The sequence below is a fragment of the Schistocerca serialis genome, chromosome 1 (genome assembly GCF_023864345.2).
Source record: "Schistocerca serialis cubense isolate TAMUIC-IGC-003099 chromosome 1, iqSchSeri2.2, whole genome shotgun sequence".
In the NCBI taxonomy this organism is placed as follows: Eukaryota; Metazoa; Arthropoda; class Insecta; order Orthoptera; family Acrididae; genus Schistocerca; species Schistocerca serialis.
The window spans coordinates 769,440,944-769,466,830 of NC_064638.1; the positions used below are offsets into that span (position 1 = coordinate 769,440,944).

The following is a 25,887-nucleotide window of genomic DNA, read 5'->3' on the forward strand; positions in this document are numbered from 1 at the left end:
AACACACTGAAGTAAAACACTTCGTTATACATTGTTTTTTCCTGACCCTCACTTCAGAGGCTAGAACAACACTGGATACATTTTTGTTTCATGCTGATGATGTTGAGGAAGATTATGTCAAATGTCTCATCACCAGGATTGAAGAAGCAAGACAGCTGCTATGCATCTGGACCTTGGACTATGCATGTTAAAATGCCAATGCCTACCTGTAATGTATGCCCCAGTGTGCTTCTTTCCAGTTGCAAAGAGAGGGGAGTGTCATTCCTGTCATTAAAACTATGGGCTGACCAAGACTTGAACTCAGGACCTTTACCTTTTGCAAGCAAGTGCTCTACTGACCGAGCTATTCAAGCATAACCTGCAACCTGTCCTCACAGCATTACTCTCATCAGTACCTGATCTCCTACCTTCCAAGTTTTGTACCAGCACACATTTCATTCTGGAAACATCCCCCAGCTATGTCTCCACAATATCTTTACTTCCATGACTGTTGGTCCTGTAAGTTTTGCAGGAGAACTGTGAAGTTTGGAAGGTAAGAGATGACGTACTGGCAGAAGTAAAGATTTGATGATGGATAGTGATTTGAACTTGGATAGTTCAGTCAGTAGAGCACTTGTCCACAAAAGACAAAGGTCCAAGTTCAAGTTGTGATTTGACACACATTTTTAATCTGCCAGGAAGTTTCATATCAGTGCACGTTCCACTGAAGAGTGATAATTTCATTCAGATGTCATTCTGCTGGGTACTGAGACTCGAAAAATTCATGGGAATGAGGTTGTAGATACTGCATCCAAAGAGGCATCAACCTTGTACAGTGTGATCCAATTTGCTATCCCTCTCAAGCCATGATGTCATTGTTGAGAAGGTCTGTAATGTGTCTGTGGGATGAAAATGGCAGGAAGTGACGGATAACAAATTGTGATCGATGAAAGCAACTGTAAGAACATAGTGCAACTCACTTCAGCCAGTTCGATGTGATAATGTCTGATTAACATATTTTCAAATAAGGCATAGCTCTCTGATGCAAGGCTGCCTTCTGAGATGTAAAAACTTCTTTGTGGTATACTTATTACAGTTCACACATTTTGATAGATTGTGTTTTGTGTCATAACAGCAGGACAGAAGCCAATCTGTTGGAACATTTGCCCTCATTTTAAGCACCAATGAAATAAATCTAGTCCATGTTTTAAGATTTATTATTGTACTTGATCTTCTATGTAAATTTCCGGGTTGTTGTAGGTGTGGTCTTCAGTCCTGAGACTGGTTTGATGCAGCTCTCCATGATACTCTATCCTGTGCAAGCTGCTTCATCTCCCGGTATATACTGCAGCCTAAATCCTTGTGAATCTGCTTAGTGTATTGATCTCTTGGTCTCCCTCTACAAGTTTTACCCTCCACGCTGCCCTCCAATACTAAATTGGTGATCCCTTGATGCCTCAGAACATGTCCTACCAACCGATCCCTTCTGCTAGTAAAGTTGTGCCACAAACTCCTCTTCTCCCCAATTCCATTCAGTACCTCCTTATTAGTTATGTGATCTATCCATCTAATCTTCAGCATTCTTCTGTAGCACCACATTTCAAAAGCTTCTGTTCTCTTCTTGTCCAAACTATTTAACGTCCATGTTTCACTTCCATACCAATACTTTCAGAGACGACTTCCTGACACTTAAATCTATACTTGATGTTAACAAATTTGTCTTCTTCAGAAATGTTTTCCTTGCCATTGCCAGTCTACATTTTATATTCTATCTACTTCGACCATCATCAGTTATTTTGCTCCCCGAATAGCAAAACTCCTTTACTATAAGTGTCTCATTTCCTAATCTAATTCCCTCAGCATCAGCAGACTTAATTCGACTACATTCCGTGATCCTCGTTTTGCTTTTGTTGGCGTTCATCTTATATCCTCCTTTCAAGACACTGTCCATTCCGTTCAACTGCTGTTCCAATTCCTTTGCTGTCTCTGACAGAATTACGTCATCTGCAAACCTCAAAGTTTTTATTTCTTCTCCATGGATTTTAAAACCTACTCCAAATTTTTCTTTTGTTTCCTTTACTGCTTGCTCAATATACAGATTGAATAACATCGGGGAGAGGCTACAACCCTGTCTCACTCACTTCCAGACCAGTGCTTCCCTTTCATGTCCCTCGACTCTTATAACTTCCATCTGGTTTCTGTACAAATTGTAAATAACCTTTCGCTCCCTGTATTTTACCCCTGCCACCTTCAGAATTTGAAAGAGAGTATTCCAGTCAACATTGTCAAAAGCTTTCTCTAAGTCTACAAATGCTAGAAACATAGGTTTGCCTTTTCTTAATCTAGCTTCTAAGATAAGCCATAAGGTCAGTATTGCCTCACGTGTTCCAATATTTCTACGGAATATCTTCCCCGAGGTTGGCTTCTACCAGTTTTTCCATTCACCTGTAAAGAATTCGCTTTAGTATTTTGCAGCTGTGACTTAGTAAACTGATAGTTCGGTAATTTTCACATCTGTCAACACCTGCTTTCTTTGGGATTGGAATTATTATATTCTTCTTGAAGTCTGAGGGTATTCCACCTGTCTCATACATTTTACTCACCAGATAGTAGAGTTTTGTCAGGACTGGCTCTCCCACGGCTGTCAGTAATTCTAATGGAATGTTGTCTACTCCTGGGGCCTTGTTTTGACTTAGGTCTTTCAGTGCTCTGTCAAACTGTTCACACAGTATCATATCTCCTATTTCATCTTCATCTACCTCCTCTTCCATTTCCATAATATTGTCCTCAAGTACATCACCCTTGTATAGACCCTCTATATACTCCTTCCACCATTCTGCTTTCCCTTCTTTGCTTAGAACTGGGTTTCCATCTGAGCTCTTGATATTCATACAAGTGGTTCTCTTTTCTCCAAAGGTCTCTCTAATTTTCCTGTAGGCAGTATCTATCTTACCCCTAGAGAGATAAGCCTCCACATCCTTACATTTGTCCTCTAGCCATCCATGCTTAGCCATTTTGCACTTCCTGTTGATCTCTTTTTTGAGACGTTTTTATTCCTTTTTGCCTGCTTCACTTACTGCATTTTTATATTTTCTCCTTTCATCAATTAAATTCAATATTTCTTCTGTTACCCAAGGATTTCTACTAGCCCTCGTCTTTTTACCTACTTGATCCTCTGCTGCCTTCACTACTTCATCCCTGAAAGCTACCCATTCTTCTTCTGCTGTATTTCTTTCCCCCATTATTGTCAATTGTTTCCTTATGCTCTCCCTGAAACTCTGTACAACCTCTGGTTTAGTCAGTTTATCCAGGTCCCATCTCCTTAAATTCCGACCTTTTTGCAGTTTCTTCAGTTTTAATCTACAGTTCATAACCAATAGATTGTGGTCAGAGTCCACATCTGCCGCTGGAAATGTCTTACAATTTAAAACCTGGTTTCTAAATCTCTGTCTTACCATTATATAATCTATCTGATACCTTCTAGTATCTCCAACCTTCTTCCATGTATACAACCTTCTTTCATGATTCTTGAACCAAGTGTTAGCTATGATTAAGTTACGCTTTGTGCAAAATTCTACCAGGCAGCTACCTATTCCATTTCTTACCCTCAGTCCATATTCACCTACTATGTTTCCTTCTCTTCCTTTTCCTACTATCGAATTCCAGTCACCCATGACTATTAAATTTTCGTCTCCCTTCACTATCTGAATAATTTCTTTTATTTCATCATGTTGTTGTTGTGGTCTTCAGTCCTGAGACTGGTTTGATGCAGCTCTCCATGCTACTCTATCCTGTGCAAGCTTCTTCATCTCCCAGTACCTACTGCAACCTACATCCCTCTGAATCTGCTTAGTGTATTCATCTCTTGGTCTCCCCCTACGATTTTTACCCTCCACGCTGCCCTCCAAATTCTTCATCATCTGCAGAGCTAGTTGGCATATAAACTTGTACTACTGTAGTAGGCGTGGGCTTCATGTCTATCTTGGCCACAGTAAGATGTTCATTATGCTGTTTGTAGTAGCTTACCCGCACTCCTATTTTTTTAGTCATTATTAAACCTACTCCTGCATTACCCCTATTTGATTTTGTATTTATAACTTCGCTAATTCCCACTATATCTAACTTTAACCTATCCATTTCTCTTTTTATATTTTTTATCCTACCTGCCCTATTAAGAGATCTCACGTTCCACACTCCAGTCCGTAGAACGTCAGTTTTCTTTCTCCTGATAACAATGTTCTCTTGAGTAGTCCCTGCCCGGAGATCCGAATGGGGGACTATTTTACCTCCGGAATATTTTACCAAAGAGAACGCCATTATCATTTAACCATACAGTAAAGCTGCACGCCCTCGGGGAAAAATGATGGCCGTAGTTTCCCCTTTCTTTCAGCCTTTCACAGTATCAGCACGCAAGGCCGTTTTGGTTAGTGTTACAATGCCAGATCAGTCAATCATCCAGACTGTTGCCCCTGCAGCTACTTTAAAGGCTGCTGCCCCTCTTCAGGAACCACATGTTTGTCTGTCGTCTCAACAGATATCTCTTCATTATGGTTGCACCTACGGTAAGGCTATCTGTATCGCTGAGGCACACAAGCCTCCCCATCAACGGCAAGGTCCATGGTTCATGAGGGGGGGGGGATTTCCTGGTAGGAGATTTTAATGTTTGCAGAGGATAGCAGCTTTTATGTAAGTGATATACCAACAACAATTTCTACGTTTGTGTCTTTTCTGATCGTGTAATTATATTTCAGTCATAAATGTTGTAAGACACTAACTTTGCTAACAATTTGTTTGTTTTGTCTAATTGAGGGTCACAGTGTGCTAATGTGAGAAAGATTGGGAGAGAGCAAATGTGATTGAAGTAGCTGAGGTTAGAGCTGATAGTGCAGTTTCATATGGAAAAGTGAATCATTTGAAGGGTGAAAGAAGGGAAGAGTCATCTTTGGGGATGTCTTCACCTATCCTGGATGTTGGTATGGCCTCAGTCGGGGTACCATTTTCTGGTAAATCTGGGGAAGATATCTTTGTATTTGTGGATAGGATGCATGCTGCTGTGACCTTATGGAACTGGAGTGATGAGCAATTTGTTAAATGTAACTTGGTGAAATATAAATTGGTAAGGGGTGCCAGGACATACATGATATACCATGAAAAATTGCAGTGCACTCAGGCCTTTGCCATCTTTCAAGGGATGTTAGTGGATCGACGCAGGAAGAAGAATATCTTGCGGTATTATCATGAACAATTTAATGGTGTAGTACAGAAGCAGGGAGAATCAGTAGAAGTTTTTGTGGATTGCATCAGGCAAATCAATGACAACATGTATGATTAGTGAGTGCTGATCATGCAGGACCTGCCATCCAAAATGTCATGGAAAGTGTATATGGAGTTTTTTGAGAACCTTGGATAAGATAGTGTTAACTGCAGTAGCTTTGACTGAACTTGATTCAGTAATTAGACCAAGGGAGAAGCAGGTAGTGTTTAATATGGAGATTGTGTGTTATAGGTGTGGCACTCCAGGCCACATTCATTATTTCTGTACGAAACCATAATGTACAAGGTGCAAGCAAATGGAACACACTGTTTAAAAAGTCCACGGAATCAGTGTAACACCCATTCCCCTGTGTTAAGTGGTATAGTGGATGATGTGACCAAGTAAGTCTGGGTGACATGACCAAGTAAGTTCGATCAAGGGCACCCCAGTGCAAAATCAGTGGCAGAGATTTGTCTATTTGGCTATATAAAAGGAAAACCCTGTAAGTTATTGTTAGATACAGGCTTGCTGGTTTCTATGGCTAGCCAGAGTGTATTGAGTTTAGGGAGTTTGTATCCACCATGATGTAGTTTAAATGGTGTGGGTGATGAATAAATGAGTTCTTTAGGTTCCGTGTTGCTGGTTTTCTGAGTGGGAGAGGGAGACTGCTGAATATGTGTGGAAGTTCTATCTTACATGCGTGTTAACAAGTGCTTTTTTCTAAAAAAAAAAGAGTTTGGGGTTACTCCAACATGAGATATAATGCAGTGAAAATTAGTTATAACTGAAGCATAGGATATCACCCGTCTGCTTTTAGCCATGACGTCATCAACATCAACATGTCGAACCAAAAAAAGAAACTCACAAACATACAAGAGAATGTGGTATCGAACACCTCAAATGAAGCATGCAATTTGAGCGTACACATATCCGTTTAGTGCTACCATCGCCCACTATTAGTCGGCGAAGGCACTACGTGCTTGTCAAACTGGCTGCCAGCGATTCAGTTGTCAAGAATGGTTGCCGCAGCTTCGAAATGCTTGAAACAGTCAATGAAATCGATTTTTCCACCAAAAACTGTGTGGTATCATTCGTATTGCAATTACCAACACGAAAAAATGAAATAAAAAATTTACGTCCGTGAAATAATACTTTGGCACTCTTCTAAGTTTTCAGCATTGTAAAAAGATTACTTCGTCAATGAAAAAGTTTAGGGGTACGCATCCCCCAGCGTTCCCTCAGAAAAACAGCACTGGTGTTAACTACAGCTTCATTCCGCATGTGGACTTCAGAAGTAAACGTCACGGTAAAGTCAGTCTGCAGCAATGCAATGCAAAGCTGAATGGGACATTGTTTTGTCTCAGGTCTACAGCTGAACATTTTGAACTGTCACAAGGAACACCTGAGACATCAGGTAAGTCAGGTAAACTGCATACACAGTCACTTAGACTCGACTCACAAAATATGGTTCGATACCAAAAGGTGCAGGAATGCTGGTCTAGATTAATGTAGCTGCTGATCTGCCAGTTAATACTGTGTGTGTCATAAGAGTCCTTGCCAGAGAATGAGGTACTGGATCAGGCACCAGTGTTTTGTAGGACAAAGTTTGTCATATGTGCGAAAGATAGACAGTAGCTGAGTAGTGCCCATCAGTATAGATAATTTTGTTTCAGAGGAGGTAAGATTATCAAAAGGAACCCCAATACCTAACTTCAGGGTTGCCACAGGACCTGGAAATCAGGAAAATCAGGGAATTTCATACTTACCAGGGAAATTAAAAAAAAAAGAAATCCATTGGAAAAATCTCTTTTTTGTCTTAGTAGATGAAATGGTTTGATTACTGAGATGTCATGCATCATCATTGGCTGGGTTCAGTTGAGCACGTGTGCCGCTTCCATATTTCCTTATTACTACTACTTCTCCCATTCCTAACACTCCCCTCATTTTGCAGTCAGTGCTGCCACCAGTTGTCACGGATAGCCTGGCAGCTGCAGACGAGAGGCAGGGAGACAAGAGGAGTGGTTTGTTTGGATCTGATTTTCAGAGACTGTAGACGCAGTGGCCGGTTATGGCGACCATGTGTGCATGAGTTGTGTCTGAGTGATAGTGTGAATGTGTGCGTGTTCTCGTTTTCTGATGAAGGCTATGGCCGAAAATTTTGTTGTGAGAGTGTGGTTGTCTTTTCTACATGCCTGTCTGTGACTCAGCGACCATCTTTTTGGTGAGTTGCTACCTATCCTCATTATTATTGATTCTCAGGATATTTGCACAAGTTATTTGCTGCATGGATTGATCACCGCAGTCCCATTTCATCAACATGCTGTCTGTGACTCCTGAACAGCTGGCCACACTAGTGGATTTCCACGAAAGGCCAAAATTGCAGGCCATTTCTGTGAATATCTCTAATGGATTGCCCTGCTGATCTGAAGTTCTTCATTTCCCACTAATGTGTGGGTCCTTCCCCAGTCTCACTAACCTGCATGCAGGCTAAGTCTGTTTGTGTGTGGCATAATGCAGTGGAGTTTCATCGTTTATTCGTGGCTCCAGGACTGCAGTGCTCCTCAACAGGCCAGCGACCATGGACATGACTGTCTCACTGCAAGTACGTTGCAAGGTTTGGTGTTTTATGGACATTTTATTAGAAAGTATAGACAATAAGCAGAGGAAACTTGTGGCAGTCACTGGCAGTTTGTCGCTATGTACTCAAATATTTCTCAAAAGAAAAATCACATAATACCTGTAAAATAATAGATGTAACACAGTGGGCAATTACTGTTGCGGCCACATGTAGTAAGCATTGCTTCACGCAGTGGAGAATGGCAAAATAGAAGCACGCCGGCAACTGAGGCATTGCAAAGTAGGCAGGCACAGATAGCCTTACTGACAGCAGCAGTCTACCAGCAGGCTGACGCAACGATGCACACAGACCAAGCGCCAAGCGAAGCCTGGAGAGTGCTGAGTAAGGGGAAGTGAGGCCAGCACGCTAAGTTACACTGCAATATACTGTGGGAGTAATAACAAAAAGCTACCACTGCAGGTAAAAAACGTCCTCCTGCTGGATATAAATAGTGGAGCACAGGCAGCAACAGACAGGAGCCATTAGGAAGCAGTTCGGATCTGAGGACGCCCGTACTGGGGCGCCAAGCGGCGACGAGTTCATCTCAACCATAGGGCATCCTGGCTTAGCGGAGCACTGGTGGCCTGAAGCTCCCAAGTGTGATCAGCGGCATGCATTGCACACATTGTCGGAGAATCTACACAGCAGCAGCCAGGCGGAGGGATCCGCAGGGCTGGGCAGCGACGACGAGGGAGAAATTGTAAAGAAAGTTCAATAAATAACTGTAAAACTCCACGCCGTCTCAGTTTTTGGCGCAGCCACTGTGTCTGCTGCTAACATAACTGACAGTAATGAACATAGTAGAACCAACATTCTATTGGTGGTCACCTATATTGTTGGTTTACACAACTCTTCCCCACCTTATACACTTCTTTCGCGAGGCCTATGTTTTTCTGAGGTTATTTCTGAAATCAGTAAAGGTACTTAAAATGTGTCTTGTGACTCCAGGGAAATGTGTATTCTTGTCACCAAATGTGTTTCATTTTATAGAAATAAAATAACATTGGTGGTCTTAATGAAAAACATATAACTTTGGCTTGCTTTCTCCATCTAAAAACAGTTCATTACAAAAGATGTTGATGCTGCTACTTAAGGTTTTTGCTCACATTAAGAATCACCACCTGCTTGCAAGTTTTATTGAGATACTTCCTCATTAGGTACTATTGTTTCTCGTACCATAGGTGCAAAGACAGACTGTCAACTTACGTCTTTACTTACCCTTGACCTCAAAATTTATCAGGGAAAAGTGTTGAAACTTGTCTCAAAATCAGGGAAATATCAAGGAATTTCACTTGGGGGTACTTGCGGCAACCCTGTAACTTAGGGGTTTTAGAGGGTGAATTAGAAAGGATTTCAGTGGAGAATATCAAAAGCTGGGACAATATGTCAATATAACTGCACTGAGGGCAAAGTGTCGCTTTTGCATGGTCGTGAAAGAGTAGATATGGAGAAGTTATTAGAAGAATGTGCAGGATGTTTAATCTGCCTGGGCCACTACCAAATATGCCTCAGGTACAACACAGCTTCCCCACTGGGAATGAGCAACCAGTATACTGGAAAACATACCATGTCTCCCACTGTTTACAACTGGTAATGGAAGAGTTCATAGAGAAACAGCTTCGGGATGTAATCACAGAAGAAAGTGACTAGCCCCCAGTCAGCCCTGGTAGTGTGTCCAAGGAGTCCTCAGACAGGAAAAATGCTTATAGGTCCTGCTGCGATTACAGGTTTCCATTTCAGTGAACGGTCACTGATGCGTACCTCATGCCTAACATCACAGAGACAACTGAATAAAGCAGAAAAAACTATTCAACTACAGAAAGGGAAATGCTGGTGCTAATTTTTGTGTCACATATTTTTGTTGCTATGTGTATGAGAGACGTTTTAAGGTCATAATAGATCGTGCCGCACAAAAATGGCTTCTACGATTAAAAGATACAACCAGTAAGCTAACCCACTGGGCCTTAAGGCCTCATAAATTTGATTGTGAGGTAGTGCATTGTCCAGATAAGTCTCCTGGTAAAGCTGATAGATTAATTTGTAAAGTACATGCCACAGAATCCATCAGAATAAGTGGAAAGGAGTGGCACAAAGGCCTGTGACCGCAACTGTCAGCAATATGCAAAACATGCACTTCATCTCTGATGATGAGTGGCTTACAAGCAGACAAGATGCAACTGCTGTACTATTGTGCCAACCTGTTTAAAGAATGAAGTGTTGAAGCAAGCTCATGATTCCATCTTAGCTGGGCACAGTGGATGACAAGGGTTTGCAGCATTGCGGAAAATTACTGGTGGCTAATGAGGTAATGGTATGAGTGTTACATAAATAACTGCATCCCTCATGCTCAAAGAGCCTAGCTGAATCATCAGCAAAAAGCCATTGCACATTAGCATGTCTGATTAAAGTCAGTTGTTTTTGTTTTTTATGTGATTGGTATAGAAGTAGATAAGCAGACAGGAAGTAAGTTGGTAGTTAAGTAAGAACGAGTGAGTATATGTGAGGCATGCTTTGAAGTGTAACTTTAAGTTTAAAGGTTCTTTATAACATATGCTTTCTGGACTAATTCAGTCATTTAAGATTATGAGGGATTTGAGGAAGTACTACTCTCAACCATGGAGTCACTGCTGTTTGAGCCAGGCAAATCACTGTGTGCCCCACAAAGAGAATATGCACCATACCTGCGTCATGCGAATATATTATGTTTCACTCTGAGAAGCCAGCACCTAACAGCCCCAGAGAGCTCATTACAAGTGAAACTGAATTTTTCCAGAAGATAAACTCACACTGACTACTCAGTACCAAAACAGGTAAAGTCATTGACACCTGCTATCACCAAGGACATTTCAGTAGTGCCCAGAGCTACAAGATCAGGGATTGCTTATGAATGGTAGGCAATGTGGCATTTCAGGTTCCACTTTCCGGTTACCTACCATCTCATCAGTAGAACCACAATTCCAAACACCATCTACTCGTTAATGTACCTACTGGATCTGCATTTCAAAATCCTGTACAAGGAAAACCAGACTTTCCTAAACACCACATTAGACCCAGCTCACCTGGCTACTCTGGGCCAAATGATGGCAGCACAAAATGGTCATTTGACAATGAAACATAAGAAAACATCAGAATAAACGATGCAACTGACTCAAAGCCACAGGGGCTAGCACATTATCTGTTTGTGTAATTTTGAGCATAATAAGTATTGTGTACTGCCATCTCAGTTATATAGTTGCCCAAATTCCACCCTTACCTTCCTTCAACCGTGAGTCCACATTAATCATGCCAGTACCAGTGCAGAAGTGACTCAATTACAGTGAACAATAATGAAGTGTGAAAGGAAAAAGGGAAGCACAAAAATTCAGTGCTTAAGCGTAATAGGAGTGAGATTCTGTATCTAGTGTAAAATAAAATGTAAAGGAGGACACGCCGAAGTCTTGTTAAAGCAGTGAAGAAACATTGATAAATGTTGAAGTGTCTGTTACTCTCAGAACAAATAAACAGGAATCTGGAAGACTGGATTAATCTAAGGAGGGCAGAAATGTAACGGCTCAAACACAGACAGCTGGGACCGCAGCACAGCTACTGAAACCAGGCTGCATTGATCAGCCAATGCGCTGCCAGCTCAGCAGCATCAGCAGACACTGTTTCCACAGCTGTCACTTCTGTGTGAGGAATTTTATGCAGAAACTCATCAATGAGTGACCAACTTACTGATTATGCCACACCAGCCCCCCCCCCCCCCCCCCACCTGCTCCAGACGTTTGTTGCTGCCTTGGGGAGCCTTCCACAACTGTCAGCATGTGGAACTTGGATTTTAACACAGGACCAGCCTGTCAGTAAGTCATCACAGCTGGGTTGTCCAGTGAGGCAGAGCCCATGTTAGTCACAGCATCAATTATACTGCCTCTGCCATGTCATGAACTAACAACCACTGCCTGAGTGTCCAACCCGGGCACAAGAATGTCACCTCACTGCTACGCCGCCACCCCACAGCTGTCAGCCACCATCCACCAGCATGCTATGGTAGCCAGGTTCCCACCACTGTCCACATGAAATGCCTGCTTTGGCACTGACATAGCAATGTGCTGTGGTTTGAGGATCACCTCAGGTCATCTGAAATCTGTCTGTTTCAGATGTGTTCAAACATATCTGTTTGTGTTCATCAGTAAAATGTTCAAGTGTTCTGTCAACTGATTGGCTACCTTCTTCGCCTGCTCCATTACCAACCTCCAACAGAGAACTACTCGCCCAACGCTACCCTGCAGTAAATCCTGTTACAATATCATTCCGCATTCTGGGTGCCAAATTATGTTGTTGTTTGCGTTTTTAGCCCCATGTCCAGTGTCAAATTGATGTGATGGCTCTCTTGTGCATCAACTATTTTTACTGATTGCTGAAGGTAAATCAGCACAATCAGATTTATAGAGTTATTAACAGATTTCATGAAGAGAAAGCTGCTAACTGGGAACCACATATGTTAAAAAAATAAAAGGTTAATACCTTTATATTTGCCATAATACAAAGGAATTTAATAATTTCCTGGTACTTTGCAGAACATTGTCATGGATGAATGATAAATGTACTTTACAAATGTTCTGTCAGTTTCTTCAAAGGTTTTATATGCCAAAATTGATGAGATTCTGAACCTGAGACAACTCCCATTTCATCAAATTCTAACTTCAGATTATTGCAAATATTTGGAGGAGGCATATAAGTGTATTGATATTTATGTATTTTCATTCAGTAATGCCATATGGAATAATGTTCTGGGGCATGTCATCTTTAAGAAAGAAAGTCTTCACTGTTCAGAAATGTGGTGTAAGAATAATATGTGGTACTCACTCACATTCATCCCAGCTGAGATACTAAAAGATGGAGGAGAACCATTGCACAGACATTTATTTCATCTTATACAGATAGTCTGGAAAACAGAGAATATTACAACAGAGTGGAGATAATCATTAATAGTCCCTATTCATAAAAAAGGAGACAGGGAAGATCTCAGAAACTATAGAGAAATATCATTAGTCAATACAGTTTATAAGATCGTATCTTGTTTATTGCTATGCCGCTTAAAACCATATGCAGAAAATATAATTGGGGATTATCAAAATGGCTTCCGCAAAAACAGACCCATCACTGATAGCATATTTACAATAAAATCAATAAATGAAAAAGTTTGGGAATATAAACATAAAATACATTATCTGTTCATCAATTTCATGAAAGCTTATGACTCCATCCATAGACAAAGCTTGTGGAATGTAATGACTGAATTTGGTTTCCCAATTAATTTGATAAATCTCTGCAAAGTATGCATGGATGAAAATTCAAGCAGGGTTTTACTACATGGATTAAAGTTATAAAATAAAACTGGGTTAAGACAAGGAGATGCTTTGTCCCGCTTTCTCTTCAATACAGCTTTAGAAGAGTTGTGAGGAAACTCAAACTGGTACCTGCTGGGATTCTGCAAGAAAGCAAAATTAACAAGTTAGCATACGCAGATGACATAGTGTTCATCAGAAACTGTGAAACAGAGATTAGGCAGTAATTTGTGGAGCTTGCAACAGAAGCATCAAGACTTGGCCTGAAAGTAAATGACGAGAAAACAAAATACATGGTAGTTCAAAGATGTAGAGATCAATGGGATGAACACAAATTCGAGCATGTTGAACAGTTCAAATTTCTGGGATCAGTGCTAGATGAACAAAATCAGAGAGAGGTAGAATGAAAAGTGAGACTGCAAAATGCTAATCGAGCCTATTATGCTATACAAAATCTCTTAGGGTCCAAGGTGCTCACTAGGAAAACTAAAATAAAGTTATATAACACAATCATCAGACCAGTTGTAATCTATGGGGTAGAAACATGGAGCCTAACAAAAACAGAACACCACCATTTACGAGTATTTGAGAATAAAGTTTATAAAAAAATCTTTGGTCCATATTATGACAATGAATCACAATGCTGGAAGAGAAATCCATGAGCTATCACAACAACCAATGATAGTAAACATAATAAATGCTATAAGACTGCAATGGGCTGGACATCTGATGAGAATGAAAGAAGACCAACTTGTCTTAAGCATATTCAGGGAGAAGCCATATGACAAATGACCAAGAGGGGGGGGGGGGGGGGGAGGGGGGCTAGGAGAACTTGGCACAATGAAATTTATTGCTTATGCAAAAGATTGGAAATAAATAACTAGCAAGAGGCAGCACAAGGCAGGAGCATCTGGAGGAATCATGTGAGATCGGTAAGGGACCTTCAAGTCCCTTACAAGCCTACTACTACTACTTAACACAGTGTATTTATACCCTCACAAAGATTATTGTAAATAATCCAATACAGTTCAAAGGAGCCATAATGTACTTAACTAAAGTACAAGAAGAAAAAATGAAATTCATTATTCCACACTAAGATTGTACAAAAAAGTGTGCACAATGCTACCACCAAAATTTTTGATCCCTTTTTTTACCCAATAATATAAAATGTCTGACAGACAGCACAGCCAAATTTGAAAACAATCTGAAAAATTTTCTCTTTGATAACCAATCCTATTCCGTTCTAAGAATTTTTGTTTGTTCAATGTGTAAAAGGTGATGGATAGGAACTTCTATGTCACATCTGTATTATTGGGGGGAAAACCTTGTAAATGGTCAACATGTTGTTGTATTTACATGTGAATGTAAAATGACTTGTTCTGCATCATTACAATTAATAATAAAAATAAACCATGGAACATGACACTAACTACAAATAAGAACAATTGAGTGAAGAGTTACTCCTTGTGAAAAGCAAAAGTTCCTTCATCATGGGCTAGTAGGTGGCCTTCGTTGCATACCTTGCTGCAGTCAGTGACCATACAGATGTTAGGTAATGGAAGCCAGCCACACGGCATTTCATTAACGTGTATTTCCACAGAGCTTAGCAGCAGGTCAATCATCAGTGGTCAGATGATCATTAGTGGTCAGTGATACATCTAGCCATCTCGGGTCACAGTGCATGTTAGTGAAGAGCAACACCAAACATCTTCTCTTCTTGAGTATACATCCCATTTTAATTATCTGGTTTCCCCTCTTGTGTACCTTCTGGGACATCTGTTTTTGTCCATTTTTGTGCCATTGATTAGAAGGAATGTATTACTCCAGTTGTGATGGAAGGTGATGTGACTCATTGAAATTTGCTACTTTCATCCAATTTTCAGCAAATTCTCTGCTACCTTCAAAAAAAGTTTGATTTTACCTTGGCTCTAAAAAGCCACCCTAGGGAGTTTCCATCAGTTCCCAGTCATCATTTATCTTCTTGTGTAGTGAATAAGCCGTATGTCCAATATTCTTTTTGGCAAAACAATGCTGCTGGGGTTCAAATCTCAATTTGCCTTCCAGAATTAGGTTCTCCATTGCTTCTATAAATTTCCTAAAGTAAATGCCAGGATGGTTCTTTTGAAAAGGAAACAGATAATTTTCCTCTCCATCCTCGTCCATTACAAGCTTGTGATCCATCCCTAATGACCATATTGTGGATACCATTAAACCCTAATCTTCCTGCCTTCCCTCTCTTACACATAAAGAAATAAAAATAATATTATTATGAGCATGATAGTTTGCTACTCACCGTACAGAGGAAACATTGAGTCACAGATAGCCATAACAAAAATATTGCTACACATTTTAGCTTTTGGCCAAAAGACCTTCTTCTGAAGTAGAAAAGACACACAGATTCACAAAAGCACAACTCACACATGTGTATGTGCGAGTTGTGATTGTGTGAATGTTTGTGTTTGTTATCTACTTCAGAAGAAGGCCTACATTCATGCAAATACAACTCACACACATACGTGTGTATGAGTTGTGGTTGTATGAATTTGTGCGTGTTTTCTACTCCAGAAGAAGGCCTTTTGACCAGAAGTTTAAACATACAGCAGTGTCTTCATTGTGCCCGTCGACAACTCATTGTCTCCTCTATATGGTGAGTTATCCTTTTCTAGGATTGCTATGTAATATTAACACATATTGAACTTAAAATTTGACTTGCAAATACTTTTGCTGTTGCCTAATGTAATGGAAGAGAGGTACATATCTTCTGACACAATCATCAAAGACTGAATCTTTTACTCTCTCAAAACCTCTATTTGAAACACAGCTGTGCATAGCGATACTGCAGGATTATTTATGGAACCTTCAAAAGTAAAATCTCTTGCCTATAAATGAGGAAATCTCAGGAACTTAACTGCAGTTGTGTATGACGACAATTGTTAGTAAATGTGAAATGTAGGTTGAAGAAGATTTCTCTGTATTCTCAAAAACTGTTCATTGCCTTATTTGTTTTACTACTTCAGTTTATTTTGTACTCCTATTGTTCTGTCCTCTTTCAGTGAGTTCTGTTTGATTGTTTTCTCATAGTGTAGAAATTTCGTACTAAACTCTTTTTGTTGTGGGAAACGTATGTATTATAATTTGAATATAATTTTTTTAAATGTCTGTGGTAAGGACTGTGGGACCAAACTGCTGAGTTCATTGGTCCCTAGGCTTACACACTAAGTAAACTAACTTAAACTAACTTATGCTAAGGACAAAACACACACTCACGCCCGAGGTAGGACTCGAACCTCTGACGGTGGAAGCCATACAAACTGTGACAAGACACCTCACACTGCACAGCTATCCCGCATGGCTGAACATAAGTTTATTAGAGGGTGAAGATAAACTCATGCATTTTGTAGTCTTAAGTCAGAATGATTATTTCGATTTTTACATTTTTTCCAGCAGACTTATTCCAAATGAGTGGGAATGGCACTGGATTTGTATTTAGGATGGTTGGGGATCAGATCTCCATTCAGTCATCTAAATTAAGCTCTTTGTGGTTTATATAAATCACGTAAGGTTAATATTGAAATAGTACCTTTGAAAAGATTGTGGCCAGTTTTCAACCTATTCTTATCCTCTCTGAGCTTGTGCTTTTATTTCCTCCTTCTTACAGATTTACACCCACCTAAAAGAATTGAGGTGTACCTGTATCCTGGAAAGTGCAAGAAAAATTTGTTGTGGATGAGACCTCAAATATAAACTACCATATGATAGATATTTTATTTACAGATTAATGACAACATAAATTAATAGTGTATATTGTTTATTTTACTTGAAAATTGCATTCTAGTGTCTTGAATAAATTCAAGCTTATTTGAATATTAGAATACAAATAAAATTAATTTTTAATAAACAAGATAATAATCTTTTACAGAAAGAAATGCTCTCTGCTGAAGATGCAGCATTATTGCAATCAAAACAGGATGAACTGATGGCAAAGCTTGGTGAATTTGGAGCTCTGACAATTAGGATACAAACCCTTTTACAACTTAGTCATCTGACAGAGTCTCAGCTATGCCTGTTGGAGGGCCCACGTCCTGGTGAAGAGAAGGAAACATTTGATTTGGAAATTGAGGATGAAAGTCTTCCTAAAGTAATAATTTGTGGTTCCGAAGATCATATTCCAAGAATTGTTGTTTGTGAGCCTACAGTGAAGAAAGAAGAACCTTTACTGAAGTGTTGTTGTGCTAAGCATCCAGTAAGGGAAAAAACATACAAATGCAGTTTGATTTTTGATGAACATATTTATTGTACTATACTTCGCACTGTAATGTTGTTTTGTTTTACAGATACTTCTTGGAGGTATTGGTGGTGATACCGCAGGGTATGTAGAGTTACTTATTTGATTGTAGAATTAACAAGTAAATTGTAGTACATTATAAATAATTTCAGTTTATCTCAGTCTTTGATATGATTAGTTTAGCTGTTACAATATGATGATTGTAGATAAAAATTTCTAATTTACATATTGATTACATACTTTTAAGATTCACGAAACTCCTGCATGGCAGTAGATTCAATGGAAAAATTACTTTTACTTCCAGACATGTGCTACCCAACAGAATAAGAGTTGTTGCAGCACAATACAAACACTGTAACTATCCTGAGAAAATCTACTTACAAAGTTCCAAGGGCAATTATTAAGCAATGAATCTTGGAATATAGTACGGCTCCCTATGTATGACTCTCATGTGGGCCACAAAGACAAGTGGCTAGACTAATTACAGTGTACACAGAGGAATTTAAGCAGTCCTTCTTGAGCTCTATATTAAAATAGAACTAGAAGAAACTTTAATATGTGGTGCAATTAGAAGTACCCCACCCTTCCCCTCTGCTACACATGGCACAGTGGTTCTGCAGGATATAGATGCAAATGTAGATTCGTACAGCTGATTATAATCACAATCTTCTAGTTCCTGAGAATATTTAATTTGTGCATGGTTTTATTCTGAATCAGTACTGTGTCATTAACTTATCTTTTTACCTTTCAACTTTTAAACATAATCAATCATGCATTTAATATGACAAAATCTAAAAAAGTTTCTAGATGCTTTTGTCTTAACTGTAATTATGGAACATGATTTGCACCTCGTGCATGCTTGGGAATGCATCAAGCTAAATAAAAGTACAGTACTTATCCTTGATATTATGAACAAAGACCCTTGGCTTTGTTAAACTGTTCAATCAGTCATTTTGTTTCCTATTTTTGCATTTTTTTTTATAGATGTAACAGCCAGCAAAATATAGGATATTATTCAGATAGTTAAGGGAGATAAAAAGTTAATTGTGGTAGGGGGCTGGTAGAAAGAGGAAGAGAAAGGAAAATACTAGGTGCATATGGACTGGGAGGAGGCGAAGGGGGGAGGGGGGGGGGGGGGGGGTGAAGGAATGAAAGAGGAAACCGCCTGGTAGAATTTTACATAGAGCATAATATAGTCACCACTAAAACTTGGTTTAAGAATAATGAAAGAAGGTTGTATTAGAAGAAGAGACCTGGAGACACCACAATGTTTCACACTGATTATACAGGATGTACATAAAGTCTGGGGATACTTTCACTTATTTATTGCACAAGAGCCAAACATTATACAGATATTGCACATACGTCATTTTGAAGAGAAACCCTGAAAGTTTTTTGTCATGTATACCTGAATCACAAACATGGCGAGTTCAGTGCGAAGCAAGCTGTCTGTGTGTTGAAGTTCGACAAAAACAAGTGTGCTATAGCTGTTCAATGGATGTTTGGAACCAAGTGCAGTAAGAAGCCACCAACAAGGAAGGCCATTTACAACTGGCACAACAAATTTGTTATGATGGGTTGCTTGTGCCCGGAAAAGAGAAGCAGACATCCCAGTGTGGGTAAAGTGAATGTGGAGCACGAACGAGAGACATTTATAAGGAGTCCAAATAAATTGGTGCATCATGCATTCCGTGAACTCGAAATGGCTCCAATGACAGTGGTGAAATCCCTGCAACAGAAGCTATCTATGAAACCATTCAAATTGGTGTTAGTGCAGAAGCTCAATGACGATGAGAAAGACAAGAGTTTTGAGTTTTGTTCACAGTTGCAACAACTGAATGAGGGTGGGGATGGCACTGTTGATTGCTTAATTGTTAGTGACAAAGCCACTTTTCACACTAATGGAAAAATGAACAGACATAATTGTTGAATCTAGGGTACAAAGCATCCATACGAAAGCATTGTATTTGAGCATTATTCCCCAAAGGTAAATGTTTTTTGTGCCTTGTCATGTCAAAAACTATACGGGCCACTCTTCTTCACCGAGAGCACTGTCACTGGATATTTCTACTTGGACATGTTGCAGCAATGGCTGATGCCTCAAATGCAATGGGACTCTCCGTTCATCTTTCAGCAGGATGGGTCTGCACCCCATTTTCATTGTGAAGTTCATTGGTACCTGATCATGGGACTGCTGCATTGATGGATCAGCCATGCTACAGAAGGGGACAGCTGTTTCATGAAATGTCCTGCCCGAGCACCAGATCTCACTCCGCCAGACTTTTTTCTGTGGGGACACATTAAAGATCTGGTGTATGTGCCGCCTCTACCACGTGATGAAGCAGAGCTCTGGGAGAGAGTACAGGAAGCGACTGCTATAGTTGATGATGCCATGCTGGGATGGGTATGGCAAGAATTCGATTACCGTATTGACGTTTGTCGGGTTACTCATGGTTTGCATATAGAAGAAACTTTCAGAGTTTCTCTCCAAAAAGCAATATGTATGACATCTGTACAATGTTTAGTTCTTGTGCAATAAATAATTGAAAGTGTTCCTGGACTTTATGTACACCCTGTATAATGAAAAGACAGAGATTTTGGAACCGATTTTAAATTTTAAGACATTTCAAGAGGTAAATGTGGACTCTGACCACAATTTATTGCTTATGAACTGTTGATTAAAACTAAAGAAGTTGCAGAAAAGTAGGAAATTACGGAGATGGGTCATGAATAAGTTGATAGAACCAGAGGTTGTTGAGAGTTTCAGAGGGAGTGTTAGGCAACACCTGACTAGAACAGGGGAAGGGAGTACAGTAGAAGATGAATGAGTAGATTTGAGAGATGAAATAGTGAAGGCAGCTGAGGATCAAATGAGTAAAAGAACAATGCCAATAGAAGTTCTTGGATACAACAGGAGATATTGAATTTAACTGATGAAAGGAGAAAATATGAACCTGCAGCAAATTAGGCAGGCGAAAGGGAATACAAATGTCTAAAAAATGAGATTGACTGGAATTGCAGAATGGTTAAGTGGTTATGGCTAGAGGACAGTTGTAAGGATTTAGAAGCATATATCACTAGTGGAAAGGTAGATACTGTGTACAGGAAAATTAAAGAGGCATATGGAGAAAAGAAGCAGTATGAATATTAAGAACTCAGATGGAAGAATTGTCTTAAGGGAAGCCGGAACGATCCATCTCCTCCATGTTAATTTTAGAAAATAGAAGGAAAATTTTTTCTAAAACCATTAAACATATTGCTCTGAAATTTGGACTACATGTGCAGTGAATATTTCTCTACAAAGCTATAATGCCATGTTAAGAAATGTGTATTGGTTTTTGTTTTACAATTTTTTTAAACAGATGCTTATTTTTGTCTAAAATTTTGCACTTTTTCTTTTATAACTCTTGAATTATACAATATTTTTTTACAATTTGTTAGAAAAATGAAGGAAAAGAAGTAAACAATATTGTGTATAAATTTCATTGATATACTGTTTGCAGTTTTTGAGAAAATGTTCCTCAAAGATGAAAATTTTAAAGTTACGGGAAATGGCTTCCAAAGTTTTTTAATACATTCCTGCCCTTTCCAGTGTTAGTTTCCTTTTCACTGTTTTTTCTTCCCTTTTGCTGCATGTTGTAGGCTTTTGTCTCTTCTTCCTGCACCTCTTAGTCTTTCTTTATCAATTAGGTGCATTGTGGAAATGGTGTTGTGTCCTGCTTGGAAATCTAAACGTTTCAGCACATCACATTTGATAATGTTTCCTTCATTGTATGTTGCCACTGTATCATACACTCCAAAATGCAATGTTTTTATCTGTACAAACACTATTTTGGGAATCCTAATCCAAATTAAATTATTTACACTTTCATTTGGATTTTGTGTTTTCCCATGTAAACGCTTTTCCAATAAACTTGGCTGTGATAAATCTCGGAATATGGGCTTAATTACATCAATTACAGCATTTGGCAAACTGTTTTTATGGGTATATTCCATTCCTGATTGGTACTTACACCATGAGTCATCACCTGTGGGGCACAGTGCATATTGTGGGTGCTCATTTGTTGATGCAGTATGAAAAAATAATTGCCCATACTGCTCTCCTCATATGCTCAACGCTTCTTGTATTTTGCCTAATAGCACACCCATAATACCTCTGCAATCTGTCAATTGCTTCATCTGTCAATCTTCCTCTTCCTCAAGGGTCTTACCATCATTAAGGTTCTGGAATCCTAATGTCTGGTTTTGTTTGTGCAAGCGAGCCCCCATCGCTTCTGCACATGTCCAATGCACTCCTGTTTTTAATATGAATTTCATTGTCATAAGGTTTGAGTTCTTCTACAGCTTTATATCCCATAGAATCACTATCTCCTAGATAGTTAGTGTATCGTACATTGTACCACTCCTGTGATCTGGAAAAAATTGCTTTCATCGCTCTACTCGTGCCATGAAAATTTGCTTCACAACTTTCACTATGTTCGTCCTTGGTACTTCCCTTATATATACAATGTTTTGAGAGAATATCAACATCAATTACTTTGCACCTGTCTCCACTGGTAGCTGTCACAACTCCATTTAGAGATTTATGACCTCTAAGTTGCCATGATCCATCTAAAGCAACAGTTAAATCTCTACAATTCCCATTATCTGTCACAGCTTCTTCAACTGCTTTCTTCATTGTTGCTTGTGCAATATCTTTAGCAGAAGATCCCACCAATTCATTATAAAATCCAAACTTGGTTGGTGGTTTTGGCAAGTTCATAATTCCACATAACGTTGTCCCTGCAGCACTGCCCTTGCCAATGCAATGCAAGCCATACACTAGCCTAACATTTATATCGTACACCTTTCCACTATTAACACTACGTGAAATACTGTTAGAATTAGAAAACAAAATTTCTGCAGCACATTTGTTACACTTCAATAACATTTTACATGCCAAACCAATGTGTGAAGTTATTTTCAATTCCAGTCCTCTTTCTTTGCAAACTTGGCATAATACATTATGTTTCGACATATTAGAGAGCAAGGAAATGTTAATTATTTCATTCACATCATTACTGTCACTTTCATAGTTTTCAGATTTTTCTTTGCTTTTACAAAGTTTCTTGCTGGAGAAAGTTCTATCATATTCATTTGGAGTAGTTGGTGAAGCAGTCTGAGCAGCATCTCCCTTCAAAACAACAAAAGATTTCTTCTTCCACTCATTGTGCCTTTTCTTAAACACTCGATCGCTGAAACGGGGCATATTGATATCCACAAACCAAATACGTAAAATAGGTATGAGCAAAATTCGTAAAATCTGCAAAATTGAACAGCTAAACTACACAAGTCAACACACATGGTATATCGGTTATGTTTACCAATATGAACAGTCACTTGTTGCAGAGATAGTCATACAATGTTGGAAAACAAAACACTGCCTAATTCCGCAAAGATACCCTGCTTGCAGCCAGCGAGCTGCGTCGTCAGAGGTGACACACCAAGTCGCTACAACCGTTTACGCGGCATGTCAACTTTGCAGCAATAAAAAACACACTTAGAATTCACTTAGAAGGGTGAAGCTTGATTTGTTTTATTCAGAAAACTCCAAATAATTTTATAATAATAATTAAAAAAGCCTTAATTTTGTCATTTACATTGTTCCGGTGCCCCTTAAGCAAAGAAGATAAGCTGAAAGGTAGAAGGAGTACATAGAGGGTTTATACAAAGTAGATGAACATGCTGGAAGTATTATAGAAATGGAAGAGGACATATATGAAGATGAGATGGGAGATATGATACTGCTTGAAGAATTTGTCAGAGCGCTGGAAGACCAAAATCGAAACCAGGCTGTGGGAGTAGACAACATTCGATCAGAACTACTGAATGCATTGGGGCAGCTAATCATTACAAAACTCTTCCATCTGGCACACAAAATATACAAGGTGAAATACCCTCAGGCTTCAAGAAGGATATAATAATTCCAAGGGTGTGAATACTACTGAACTATCAGTTTAATAAGTCATAGTCACCAAATATTAATGTGAATTCCTTACAGAAGAATGGAAAAACTGATAGAAGCCAACCTCAGGGAAGATCAGTTTGGATTCTGAAGAAATGCAAGCACAAGTGAGGCAATACTGACCCTACAACTTATGTTAGCAGATAAGTTTGTAGACTCTGAGAAAGTGTCTGGTAATGTTGAGTGGAATACTCTCTTTGAAATTCTGAAGGTAGCAGAGTAAAATACAGGAAGCGAAATGTGTGTTATTCAATCTGTGTATTTAACAGGCAGTAAAGAAAATCAGAAAAATCTGGAGAAGGAGTTAAAGTTCATAAAGAAGAAATAATAACTTTGAGGTTTGCTGATGACATTGTAATTCTGCCAGAGACAGCAAAGAACTTGAAAGAGCAGTTGAATAGAATGGAAACTGTCTTGAAAGATGAATATAAGATGAACATCAACAAAATCAAAACAAGGATAATGGAATGTAGTGAAACTAAATTAGGTGATGCTGAGGGAATTGGATTACTAAACAAGACACTTAAAGTAATAGATGTGATTTGTTATTTGGGCAGTGAAATAACTGGCAATAGTGAAAGTAGCGAGGATATAAATTGTAGACTGCCAATGGCTAGAAAAGTGTTTCTGAATAAGAGAAATTTAGTAACATCAAATATAGGTTTAAGTATTAGGGAGTCTTTTCTGAAAGCCACGAATGGAAGTGGAACATGGATGATAAATAGTTTAAACAAGAAGAGAATAGAAGCTATTGAAATGTGGTGCTACAGAAGAATGCTGAAAATTAGATGGGTAGATAACATAACTAAGGAGGAGGTACTGAACATTATAGGGGAGAAAAGAAACTTTTGGCACAACCTGACTAGAAGAGGTGATCAGTTGATAGGACACATTCTGAGACATCAAGGCACCACAATTTCACTATTTTCAGCCGTATAGGGCTTTACTGCTAGATAACTATGTTTAATGACATCCTGTAGGGTAAAATATTCCAGAGGTAAAATAGTCCCACTTTTGGATCTCCAGTTGGGGACTACTCAGGAGAATGTCATTATCAGTGGAAAGAAAACTGGCGTTCTACGGATTGGAGCATGGAATGTCAGCTCCCTTAATCAAGCAGTTAGGTTAGAAAATTTAAAAAGGGAAATGGATAGGTTAAAGTTAGATGTAGTGGGAATTAGTGACGTTCAATGGCAGGAGGAACAAGACTTCTGGTCAGATGAATACAGGGTTATAAATACAAAATCAAATAGGGGTAATGCAGGAGTAGGTTTAATAACGAATAAAAAATAGTAGTGCAGGTAAGCTACTATGAACAGCATAGTAAATGCATTATTATAGCCAAGATAGACACGAAGCCCATGCCTACCACAGTAGTACAAGTTTATGCCAACTAGCTCTGCAGATGATGAAGAGATTGAGGAAATGTACAATGTGATAAATGAAATTATCCAGATAGCGAAGAGAGATGAAATTTTAATAGTCATGGGGGACAGGAATTCGATAGTAGGGAAAGGAAGAGAAGGAAAAGGAGTAGGTGAATACAGAATTGGAGTAAGGAATGAAAGAGGAAGCTGCATGGTAGAGTTTTGCACAGAGCATAACTTAATCATAGCTAACACTTGGCTTAAGAATCATGAAAGAAGGTTCTATACATGGAAGAGGCCTGGAGGCACTGGAAGGTTTCAGATAGATTATATAATGGTAAGACAGAGATTTAGGAACCAAGTTTTAAATTGTAAGACATTTCCAGGGCCAGATGTGGACTCTGACCACAATTTATTGGTTATGAACTGTAGATTAAAACTGAAGAAACTGCAAAAAATGGGAATTTAAGGAGATGAGACCTGGATAAACAGAAAGTACCAGAGGTTGTAGAAGGTTTCAGACAGAGCATTAGGGAGTGACTGGCAAGAAGGGAGAAGGGGGGGGGGGGGGGGGGAAGAAATACAGTAGAAGAAGTATGGGTAGCTTTGAGAGACAAAATAATGAAGGCAGCAGAGGATCATGTAGGTAAAAAGGTGAAGGCTAGTAGAAATACTTGGTTAACAGAAGAGATACTGAATTTAATTGAGGAAAAAAGAAAATATAAAAATGTAGTAAATGGAGCAGGTGAAAAGGAATACAAACTTCTCAAAAATGAGATCGACAGGAAGTGCAAAATGGTTAAGCAGGAATGGCTAGAGGACAAATGTAAGGATGTAGAGGCATATATCACTAAGACTAAGGTAGATACTGTCTGCAGGAAAATTAATGAGATCTTTGGAGAAAAGATGACCACCTGTATAAATATCAAGAGCTCATATGAAGAAGATTTCTAAGCAAAGAACGGAAAGCAGAAAGGTGGAAATGGAAGTGGATGTAGATGAAGATGAAATGGGAGATGTGATACTGTGTGAAGAATTTGACAGAGCATTGGAA

At 39.1% G+C, this 25,887-nt stretch overlaps 1 protein-coding gene across 3 annotated transcripts in view; it reads left to right on the forward strand.

Annotated features, from left to right (window-relative positions):
* The window catches only part of LOC126458184 (uncharacterized), a 186,529-nt gene that overhangs the window by 84,032 nt on the left and 76,610 nt on the right, over positions 1-25,887 (forward strand). For all 3 annotated transcript variants that reach the window (XM_050095074.1, XM_050095065.1, XM_050095057.1), the window contains exons 4-5: positions 17,097-17,420; positions 17,512-17,546. In XM_050095074.1, the coding sequence (XP_049951031.1) occupies positions 17,097-17,420; positions 17,512-17,546 (359 nt within the window). The remainder of the gene's footprint in view (positions 1-17,096; positions 17,421-17,511; positions 17,547-25,887) is intronic.